Source organism: Calliphora vicina, chromosome 4 (genome assembly GCF_958450345.1).
Source record: "Calliphora vicina chromosome 4, idCalVici1.1, whole genome shotgun sequence".
NCBI lineage: Eukaryota > Metazoa > Arthropoda > Insecta > Diptera > Calliphoridae > Calliphora > Calliphora vicina.
The window spans coordinates 19,101,499-19,114,236 of NC_088783.1; the positions used below are offsets into that span (position 1 = coordinate 19,101,499).

At 28.4% G+C, this 12,738-nt stretch overlaps 1 protein-coding gene across 2 annotated transcripts in view; it reads right to left on the minus strand.

Moving 5' to 3' along the window:
* Positions 1 to 12,738, minus strand: part of RunxA (Runt related A) — a 54,414-nt gene that overhangs the window by 28,415 nt on the left and 13,261 nt on the right. Inside the window, exons 2-3 of one of the 2 annotated variants that reach the window (XM_065508310.1) lie at positions 7,798 to 7,911; positions 1,033 to 1,134 (exon numbers count right to left, since the gene is read on the minus strand). In XM_065508310.1, the coding sequence (XP_065364382.1) occupies positions 1,033 to 1,134; positions 7,798 to 7,911 (216 nt within the window). Of the gene's footprint in view, positions 1 to 1,032; positions 1,150 to 7,797; positions 7,912 to 12,738 lie in introns of both variants that reach the window. The other variant, XM_065508309.1, reaches the window with a different exon arrangement.

Here is a 12,738-nt window from a genome sequence, read left to right on the forward strand (position 1 = left end):
AATAGTACTTATTGAATATTTTATAATAATGAATAAAAAATCATTAAATTATGCACACATGATCCCGACTGAGTTAACGGTACTTTTTAACACTGGATAATATCATTAAATAAACTTCCATTATTAAACATTTTTTTATTATGATTTGGTGGTAGAGTGAACCGGGTCAGTCCTTACATGTAAACCAGTTATTTAAAAGACATACAGTGAGCCTCAAAAGTTAGTAAACACCAAAAATTATATAATTTTTTTTAAGATAAAGGAAATCCTAAAATCTATCCATCGATTAAAAGATAATAGATTCAGTTCTAAAAAAAGTTTTAAGTCGGAATTTAATGATTTTTATGATCTAAAAAATTCCAAAAATTTGTGTATAAATTGCATCCAGTTTAAAATAATGATTTTAACTGCCACTGTATAAGAAATGAAGAATTATTGTATTAATTACCCATTACTTGGCACTGAATACTCGCATATTTTATTAATTATTTTCGCTAAAATTAACTATTTTTCTATCACAATATAAAACCTCAATGATTGTTCACTAAAACTATTGATTTTTTTTTATTGAAAAACAAAAATCACTCAAACAACACTCTTTTACCTCAACTCTTTGGAGAGAAAAAAAACTTATTTTTATGTTTTTGTATTTGTTTAACAAAAAAATGTGAGAGTGTATTGAAAAAAAAACAAACCAACCAACAAACTAATCGTTTTTGTGTGGATTTTTATGCGGCTTTTTGAGGTTCGATTTTGTGGTGTCTGACAGTGGTATTATTATTATTTTTTTAACAGCCGTGTTTTTTCCCAGATTTTTTTTTTATTTTTAAATAGAAAAACCAAAATTCATACACTTAACAACTATTAATATTGTTGTTAATATAAACAGCCAAACAAAAAATTTATAAAAAAAATACATTAAAAATTAACTTCAATTTAAAAAATAGAAAGCATTTAGTAAATTAATAAAAATTTAAAAATATTCATGCTTTAATTAATAACTAAAAAAATAACTAAATTCTGCGTACTTACTCTGACAGTTGCCAATTGGTGGCATACGAAAACCGGACAGGGGATCCGTTGAGAAATGAAAAGGTCTTTGGCCGAAGGCGAAATGAAATTGTTGCTGTTGTCCTAAAATTGATAACACTGAATGTTTTGAATGTTTTTTAATAATCTGCTCTTAATTAAGATTTTGTGTGTAAGTGTGTGTGTAATGTAGGTAAATGTGGGTGTATGAGTCCTACCAAAGCAGTTAAGCAAGCTTTCAATGTATCCCTTAAAGACAGTAATGGTCATAAATGTCTTATCACTTTGCTGACTCCAATTTATATATTTTGATCATTTGACACTTGTGTACATTTTAGTGTCTCTAAGTAATCTGGAGTGTAGTCACTTTAACCGTTTTGTGAGTAATTCGTACAAACTGGTTTTATACAAATTGTGTTGATATAATTCTCATACAGTTTATTTTTATTTTTGCTTAAGTATACTGATATCCCATGAAGTCAATAGTCACTTTAGTGTCTCTTACTAACCTATGGTGAAGTCACTTAAAACTTTTTTTTGTACTGCACTTTATTTTACATATTAGAAGCGTTGACAATTTTCGATCAGCTATAAGATAGTCACATTGTAATCAAAAGGGTCAATTGACCCCCTGATAAGGATATGTACGTGTTAAAATAACTAGTCAAGTAGCTGATAAAGTAACCAGTTACAAAGCTAGTAAGGTAACTGACGTTATGTAACCAGTATGTGAATCCAATGCGTTCCCTAATTTGGACCTGCTATTAGACAGTCCCATTGTAATCAAAAAGAGACGGTTGACCCCCTGCTTGGGACATGCCTGTGTTAAAATGACTAGTCACGTGACTATTGAAGTAACTACCTCCCACCCTAAATGATGGGTAAAATCACTTGTTCGGTACTGTCCCCTAGAACTGCTGGGACCTGTCACATAAATCGATCTCAGATATGATAGATATCATATCATAATATCAAAATATCAAAATATCAAAATATCAAAATATCAAAATATCAAAATATCAAAATATCAAAATATCAAAATATCAAAATATCAAAATATCAAAATATCAAAATATCAAAATATCAAAATATCAAAATATCAAAATATTAAAATATCATTTTGTCAATAAGCCAATATATCAAAATGGCAATACGTCAATACGTCAAAATGTCAATATGTCAATATGTCAAAATGTCAAAATGTCAAAATGTCAAAATGTCAATATGTCAATACGTCAAAATGTCAATATGTCAATATGTCAAAATGTCAATATGTCAATATGTCAAAATGTCAAAATGTCAAAATGTTAAAATGTCAAAATGTCAATATGTCAATATTTCAATATGTCAATATTTCAATACGTCAATATGTCAATATGTCAAAATGTCTAAATGTCAAAATGTCAAAATATCAAAATATCAAAATATCAAAATGTCAATATGTCAAAATGCCAATATGTCAATACGTCAATATGTCAAAATATCAAAATGCCAATATGGTATGAAGGTAGTGGTTGTGATATAATGTGTGCCCCACTTTTGGTATGCAGAACTGGCGCTGTGGGATGAACCAAACGTAATGTTACGGTGCCCAAAATTGACTGTGGGATGAACCAAACGTAATGTTACGGTGCCCAATACGTCAATATGTCAAAATGACAATATGTTAAAATGTCAATAAGTCAATATGTCAAAATGTCAATATGTCAAAATGTCAATATGTAAAAATGTCTAAATGTCAATAATATGTCAAAATGTACACTTGAGAATATTGGTATTTAAAATCAGCAAAATTGGTCGATAAGTTACTAAGATATGAGCCAATATTCACAACTACCTCGATTTCTTAATATATTGTTGGTGTGTTTCAATTCCAATATCTTTAAAATCAGTTGTAGTTATTAAGGTGTAACTGTACAATTCAAAATACAACCTTACTCAAAACTTCAATACTTTCGTATACTAGTTTTCTTTAAGAAGTTTGACACATACTTTCTAAATGTATAATAAATAAGGAGTGCGCCGATAAAAAATCGTAATATGTAAAATATTGTAATACTTATGTAATAAGTCATTGAATAAATGTTGCAGTTTTGTTGTCCAAGTAGCAATATTACCAATATTCTTTAAATATTTTAAAATTTTTGAGGTTTTGGGTATAATCTAATCTAATGTAATGTAATGGTCACAAAAGCATTTTAGATTTTAGAACATTTAAAGTATATTTCACTTCACCTCTAAAATGTTTGGTAGATTCCTCAGAAGTGTCTTAGGTTTTTGGTTTTAAATCAATTTCTTAGCATTTGTTCAAGTATTTCTCCTAACTATGATTTTGAATTATAAGACATTTTTTCAGAGCTCTTTTATTTGGTTTTTATTTCTCTCAATTTAAATTATTAAATCTGTAATAGGACTCAGATTAAGAAACACTTGCAACTATTTTTAATGGCGCACTCCTTATACATATGTACATATGTGTATTACTACATTTAAGCTTCATTAAAATATAATAACCCTTCTGTTATAGTTGCAACAATGAAATATTTTAAAACTTTTAAAATATTAAAACTAAAACTACTCTCACTCCTTCCATCGTTTTCACTTAAACTTTTTAAAAAGCAAAAACTACTAAAGTTTAGAAATTAAAAGAGAAGACGATGCAAAAAAGGATGTTGCTGTACACATATACTACATACATACATATATGTATATAAGCAAGTAAGTGAGACTATATATGTATATAAATGAGATAAATCATTTTGTGGAATAAGTAAAATGAATAAAACAATTGTGTTTTATTTGTAACTTAAGGACAAGGACATGAATAAGTATGAGTATGAAAGGATTATATTGTATAGAGTTCTTTTTTACAATATTTTGTTTCATTTGAAATTTTCCAACACAATACAAAATAAAAGAAACCCAGGCTTAACATATGCAAAATGTAATATATTTGCATCTTTATAAATATTTTAAAAACAAAATGGACTTTTGAGTCCATGTAATGAAAGATTTTATAACTATGCATGTAAAACGTACTAGTAACACTAGCAATGCAGATAAACGAGCTTTACCATTTTCTGTTTTACAAAGCAAATGTTTGTTTGTATGAAGAGTGTTCATTTTCAGTTGTTTATTGCTGCTTTTTTTTTTTGTTTTGTTTAACCCTTTTTATTGTAATGTTATTTAGCATTAATGAATATTCTTAAAAGATGAATTGTTTTCTATATGTATGTAAGTAACTAAATGTATGGCAGAGAACGACGAGTATTTTAAAACCAAACAAGGACAAAACAATAACAACTTCCCAACGTATGTAAATGGCCATAAACTATCTTTGGATGGTATGAAAGTGCTAGACTAACTGAGGGGAAGTAAAGCCAGGGAAAATATTTATATTATAACAAGTTAGAATGCATTATTTTTGAAAGAAGGAATTTTAAAGTGACATATTTTTGAATCTAATGGAGATATTGACTTGAATTTTGTTTTGTAAGACCAAAAATTAAAGGGAACATATCAAGGTTTCTAATGCTGATTTCCATTTTTTGATCTCAGCATTAAGATTTTAAAATATGTGAACCAAAGTTGAAATTTTTATAAAAAATATGTCAAATTCCGAAGAGCGTAGGGGCGACATATTTGAAAAATAGGATATGTTTTTTATATCAGAATGTTCTCCAAGAATATAGCTGACAGAAAAACATAAAATTGTTATATATTCTTAAAGAAAGCTTTGTTTTTAACCCTCCCTTAGTCGCAATAATTTTCAATCGAGACTAGTCGCAATGTATCAAATTGATATCAATAAATAAAAGGCGCGTTTGAAAACAATCTCTTTACTTTTTATTTCGAAACAATATTAAATTCAAAGTAAAAATATATTTTTATCAAAAAATAGCTTAAAATTGAGTTTACAATAAAAAGATTTTTTCCTGTATCAACCAGATCAGTTGCGACTAACGGATGGTTAATAAAAAAGAGTTAAGTCACCTTTTCGCCCAAAAAAACAGCAAAAATGTACTATTTTTTTTTTTAATTTTTGAATTGAAAATCGTTTATTTTTGGGTCCACAATTGATGTTGTCTAACTAACAAAAGAAATTGGAATCCATTCGGTCCAAAAGTATGACCTATATTTTTCAAAAAAGCGGACCAAGATATGACAAAATTTTTAAATTTCAATTTTGAAATACCTATAACTCGGAAATTATAAGAGATAAATAGCACACACAAGCATGTTTTTCAAGACCTAGACAAGATATAAAAATCTTTGAAATCAAAAAAAATGGCACGTGTTTAAAAATTTTATATGTCGAAGGTACCCTAATTTCAGCCTTCATTGCGGCGCCCCTGCACAGTGGGAGAAATGGCCAATCTAGTGGCGCTTTAAGGAAATTTTAAATTTTAGAATTCTGCTAATTTTTTTTATTTTTTTGGTAACTAAGAAACCAATGGATTTTTGGTTTTTTTTTGTTTTGTTTTGTTTTGCTCTCGATATTCGCCCACCTGTGAGCTTTCAAACTTGTCATATGTTTTAGCAAGTGCATTAATACTTTTCGCGCTTTTTTAAAGTTAAAGTTTGTTTACACAACAAAATCATTACTTTATATATATTTTTTTGAATTAGTGTTTAAATTGAAATTATTAGGTATGTATTAAATAATAAAATATGTTTGTGATTTGTGCTTATATGTTTTTGTTCTTAAATGTGGTAAACAAATGACCTGTGTGAAATAGTGTTTTTGGCGGTGAAAAATCATGTTTTTTCTAATGTTATTGATCCATCAAAATATAACGAAGAGCAATGTCAACAATTTCGTCAAAATTAAGAAATTTTGTTAATAAACTGCGGTACAAGTGGGTAACTAGTCACAGAATCATGACAAAATTCGCAGATCGACCATTGATCGTCGTAAATATACAAATTTTTCAGAGTGCTCAACTAAAACTCAAATAAAAAAGATTTCTTCTATTGTTGATAAGACACCAACAGAAGAGTTAATGTTAGCAACGCGCATTAGTCTTTTCAAATCTGGAAAAAGGAATGCTTCATAAGTTGTTTCGAAATTGAGCTCAGAACCTACAATAGCTTCAAAAATGATTAAAACTGTAAATGCTGAGCCAAAAGCACCTATTCCATATACACCTGAGGAAGCTTTGGCCCTATATATAGATGGAGACTACTCAAAAAATACATATAAATTAATGCAATATGGTGCCAAAGAGCGAAATTGTATCCAAGCTACGATGTTTTAGCTAAAACTAAAAAAGAGTGTTACCCCAATGACATACGCGTAACTGAACGTTCAGCAGAAATAAATTTACAGTCTCTTATTAACCATACTGTTGGACGTATATTACAGGGTTTTCCAGCAGCATTTGACGACCTCGTAGTTGAATGCAATAACAACGATTGCATAAAAGCCATTTATAAATGGGGTTGTGATGGAAGCAGTGGTCACTCTACTTACAGGTAATGCTTTAATGTTCCCGAAACTGGAACTATTGATCAGCATTTATTTGGTGTATGTATTGTACCTTTGCTAATAAAAAATGGATCGTCAATACTATGGGAAAATAATCGACCTTCTTCAACTAAAATTACAAAAATAAAACACAACTGCTTTATTTAAAAAAATACTATACTTAAAATTAGCTATTTTTTTAAGTTACATATTAACAAAGCAATGCGAAATTAGTAACTTCTTGCACAGACCACAATAAATCAATAAAAAAAAATTAAAAAAACATTTTAAATGAAAAAAGAAGAACTAATAATTACAAAAAAAATCATCATAGTAGAATTTAGCATTGTCACATTATTCTTATTTTACTTCTCATAAATTTGCATGAATTTCTGATTTTAAGTACTATAATTGGTTCATGCTGAGTGTAGTGTAAAATTCTAAAAAATAAATAAATATAATATATAATGTCTAAAATATAGTTTTGTTTAAAAAAAGTTTTAAAATCGAATGTAATACAAAATTATAAACATAAATACAACTATTAATAGATTAATTGTCGATGATGAATGATACAGCATTAATGGCGCACACTGTACTGAAGCGGCATGTCCCAAAATTTTTTTTTTTTGAAATTGCATATCCTTGGCTATAATTTCACTGAACATTTCTAATAGATCAGATCAGTAATTATAAAGATATAATTAAAGCGACACCAGATTGGCCATTTCTCCCACTGTTTGTAGGTCTCATTTTAATAATTTAAACTCGAACACTTCTTGGCTATGCCCACGTCAAATTTTATCCCTATCGGAGCAGCCGTTTAGAAATACCAGATTTATTTCCAAAAACTTTTGATTCTGCCCCACTGTGGAATGTGCAGTGTTCTGCAGTGTCAACCTTAAATAGACTTAATATGTCCATTTGATAAATTGAAAAGGCAGGTTCTTTAAAAATTTTACTTTTATATATTTGTATAAGCTACTATTTCTGACATTTACTATTTATATTTCCCAGCATTCTTCCCCTTAAATTAAAAATTTTCTCTACCACTCCATCTTTAAGTGTAAGTTTTTGTGTAAATTTATCACTAAATCTAATGAATTGTCTTGCATTTTAGGATGTTTAACTAAAATTAAATCTTATTTTGCCCTTCCATAATCAAGGATTTATGAGTTTTATCTGTTTGTTTTATTGTCAGTTATATAAACTGTACTACAACTCTATTGTTAGTTTTGAATGTATTTAGTGTAATTTTATTCATTGTATTGTGTAAATTTTCTTGGATGTAAACTACTTACTGGTTTTGGAGCGTGGTTCACGGGGTCCATCGACGGTTACTTTGATGGCTTTGTTGTAGGTGGCAATGTGGGGCGGATTTGTTGAAACTGTGATTGTCAATGTAAAGCTTTTCCCTGGAATAATATTAAGAAAATAAAAGATAAAGTATTTTGTAAAAAATTTAATAAAAATCAAAGAAATTATAGATGAAAAGATTTTATTAAAATTTAAAGCTCTTGGAAGTTCAAATATTCCCTCATTTATGAAGCCCTCATTAAAGTGATTTGCAAATTTAAATAAGAAATTTGTTTCTTTCAGTGTAAACACACCAAAATAAAAGTGTTAAACATTAAATGGAATGTTGCAAAAACAACAGCAACAGACAACCAACAAAAAGTCCAAAAAGACTACAACCCACACTAAATGATGCACAAAAATGTTTGCGGCCTTTGTGATGATAATTGTTAAAGGATTTCTATTTCCACAAGAGCTAAAGGAGAGGGGATAGCAAAACAAATAGTTCAACACTAAAGCATAGAATAGTATACAATTGTAGAGTATAGTTAATTGTTAGACACTGGAATACCCTGAGGAGCGGGACTATAATAGATAACCAAGCACACACAACATTTTTCATTTGATTTCGACAACAGGGCATAAACTACAACAATGCATAGAGAAATATACCATCGTATAAATAAAATTGAATTGATTCCTGTTATTCTAAACAAACATAACGAATTTTTTTTTGCACTACTCAAACTAACGAAAAAATACAGATTTTTTGCTGCGCTAAACAATTGAATTGATTGTATGCCTAAAACTATACACTTGTTTTTCAACGTTATATACGATTTAAATGTTAGATGAGCGTGGAAGTGTGTGTACAAGTGATTTACCTCCTCCTGCCCTGAAGGCTACAAATAAATGCTGCTTGTAATACAAATAAACTACAAAGCATTTCATTTTTAAACATCACCAGTATATTCATTCCATGGCTTCCTATTCAATTCTCGTATGTTTGTCTATTGCTTCTTATAAAGGAGTGTGTGTGTGTGCAGATAGATGACCATGTCCAGTGGCCCATCCTTGTTCAAATACACAAAAAATTGCTTTATTTGAATAAACGCGTTGCTGCGGTTTCACTGCTACCGAATATTCAAACAAAAACAATAGTCCAAATAGAAAATGTGGAATATGCTATCTCCGTTTACAATATGAATCAAAAATAGACAAAAATCTAACTATTCCATTGAAAATAATCTGAGTTTTTTTTATTATTTGTGCTGGTACGCTGTTCTATATATCCTGGCATGGTTGGTTATACTACTTCTGTCATGTTCATCGTTTGACATTTTGTGCTACTGTATGCCATCATCATCAGCCGCGGCATGTTTGGGTGATTTCTACATAGAGTGACATTTATTACAAGGCATTTTTTTGTTTTGTTATCAATATTTATTTAAAGGAATGGATTGCTAAATCATTGCAAAATATTTTCCTTTTTATTGTGGGAATTTATTCAATAGCATACAAATTACACTAACATTTACTTTTTGAAAATTATTTACTATTATTTATTAAAAATCTTACATGGACATTTTTTTATGAGCTTTCAACTCCAACAAAAATACAAGTAAATGTATTATATTCGTCTGTGTCGTATCTTATATACCCGCTCTCAATATGTGACAATAAAATATTTTTCTGATATAGCGGTTTTATGGGTGGTATTGTCAATTATGGACCGATCGTCAGAAAAGTTGGTAAAAAGACTTAGTTTCTTATGAACTCATGGACCGATATTTGTACACAATTTCAGTCATCTAGCTCCTTTAGTTTGTATATTTTTATACAAATTTTATTTTTAGAACCTCAATAAATATGTAAATAAAATCTTTATTTATTAACAAAACTCAATGAAATTTTCAACGTTTTTTAAATTTGTCGTTCAAAATAACAAAAAAAACTTGTCAAAAGGTCACACCGAATCCCCCAATTCCTTAAAATTAGAACGAAAATCCCAAAACTCGTATTTATTACAATTTTGCTCATAAGGTCCACATTTCCTTCGGGACTGGGAAAATAGTTTGGGGATAAATAGGGAACACATCATGGTTTCCAAAGCTGGTTTCCGACATCAGCTTTGGATTGTAGAACATGTGGACCAAAGTAGAAATTTTGATAAAAAAAGGTAAAATTCTTAAGGGGTTAGGAACGACATTTTCGAAAAATAGTCTATGATTTTTATACCAAAATGATTTCCATAAAGATACCTTACAGAAAAACATAAAATTGTTATATGTTCTTAAATAAAGTTTTTTTTAATAAAAAAAATTTTAAGTAACCTTGTCGCCCAAAACGCAGCAAAACTTTACTATTTTTTAAATTTTTAAATCGAAAATCGTTTATTTTTGGATACATAATTGATATTGCTGTGAAATCTTTTGTATATTATTGGTAATTTAGTTGTCTAACTGACATAAATTCGAGTTCATTCGGTCTAAAAGTACGACATATATTTTTAAAAAAGCGGATCAATGATAAGTAGCAAATGCAAGCATGTTTTTTTTCAAGACCTAGCCGTTCCAAAAATATAAAAAATCGCACGTGTCTATAAATTTTACATGTCGAAGGTACCCTACTTTGAGCCCCCATAGCGCCGCCTCTGAAGCCTTTGTAGGTCCCATTTTAATAACTTAAACTCGAATACTCGAATACTAGAAATGCAAGATTTATTTCCAAAAAATTTTCATTCAGATTAATCGAATAATTTCCTACGAATAATTATTCGAACAATTTAAAAATGGCCATTTTCGAATAACGAATAATTCGAACAATTTTATGTAGAATAATCGAATAAAACGAATAAATGTTCACATATATTTAAATTTATTAAATTGCTTAAAATTTTTCATAATTTCCAATTTAAATAAGTAATAATGATTCACAAAAATTTGATTGTTTCTGAAATTCGACAAATAACTAAAGATAGTGGGACTTTCGACCACTGTAGATGAGTGTTCCTTCTATAAATACATAAATATTACTGCAAGAAGTTACAACTCTAAAAACAAATCTTTCAAAATTTTTAACTTAGGACTTGAACCAATGAAAATAAAAGGAACGGAATAAAATATTTGTTATTTAGCTGGCGAAATATTAGAAGAATCGCAATTAATAATCAAAATTTTAACTTAGATTAAAGTGGAGTTGAATGTAATGGAGAATGTGATTTTGAAACGGGCGTCGAAAGAGATATTGAGTATGACATTTATAATGATTACATTGAAATAGATGAAGGTCATGATCTTAAAATATTTGTATATAAGTGAAGTTATTAACCGCGTACGGAAGTGTTGCAAAATATTTAATAAATCGAATGACAAACACAAATTTAGCAAACTAACGATTTGTTGCAAGAAAAGCATGGAGTAGGTCTTATACATGATATTGAACAGCGTTGAACATCTTGGTCTAACATGGTAAAAATCATGCACTGCCTGACTTCAAATTAGCAACGTTCACTGACAATGATATCAAACTTTGGACAGATTCCCTTTATTGTGTAATTCCCCAAGACCACTTTATTAAGCAAAGATTCGGCAACGTTGATAGAGCTTGAGAGTATTATACAATTTGTTATAAATAATTTAGAAATAGTGAATAATTAATTTACTAAAGAACGACATAAAAAGTTTTTAATACGTTTATATTGTACTTAAATTCTGGATCATGTCCAACTAGCTCAATTTTTTTAAAGCATACACGCAGAGAAAAAACATGGTTGTGGTAACCATAAACTAAGAGCAACATATTATGATCAGATTTTTGCTTGTAGTCCAAAACATATTATGATCATTATTAGTATCATAAAATATCATAATATGTTTTGAAATAATCATATTATGATAAAAAACAATCATAATATGACCCAGAGTCATCATATTTATGACCCAATTAAATCATATTATGATCCAAAACAATCATATTATGATCCAAAATAATCATATTAGTATTAAAATTTATTTTTGGAAATACAAAATTTTAATAGGATTTAGTTTTAAAATACTAAATTCACAATTAAAATATTATTGATAAAATCAAATTTATTGTTTTTCGCTCTAGGAAAGTTAAAGATAATATACAAATAAAACTATAGAGCGAATGGGAATTACAGACACTCAAAATTTACTTGTAAAAACAACACAGCTTAGACAAACACCACCACTCACAAATGGTTGGAAAAAAGACTATTAAAAGTAAACATATTTTGTTTGCATCTTAAACATATTATGACTACATAATATAATATGTTTACCTATTTATCATTATATAGTTGTTGTAAACATATTTTGTTTGCATCTTAAACATAATATGACTACGCGTATATAAACTTAACATTTAATGGTTGTATATAAAAATAATATGTTTACCTAATTATCATTATTTGGTTGTTCGAAAACCATATTCATATTTATAATTGCGATGAAAATGTAAACGTTTACAGTAACTATAATATTGTTGAAATTAAATTAAAACAATAATTATATGTTTACGACAACAATATATTGTTACAGAGAACATAGTATAGTTGTCGTAACAATGTCCAACCATGTTTTTTCTCTGCGTGTAGCTCCAAAACGGAAAGTAAAGGGTTTGCTAGTCAATTGTTTTGTAGATTGTTCGGAAGGGAATCTCATCAGAATATTTCTGATGAAAATTTAATGATGGTTTTTGTTTTCGAATGTTTTTTAACATTATCAATACTTGAGTTGTTAACATTAACGTTATTTTTTGATTAAAATATTAAAACACTTACATCAAAACTTCATTATTTAATTTTTTAAAAAAAATTAAATTATTCGAATAATTCGATTAATTTAAAACGTATGATCGAATTATTCGAATAAGTTTAAATCTCTTATTCGAATTATTCGTTTTATTCGAACAAGAGAAAA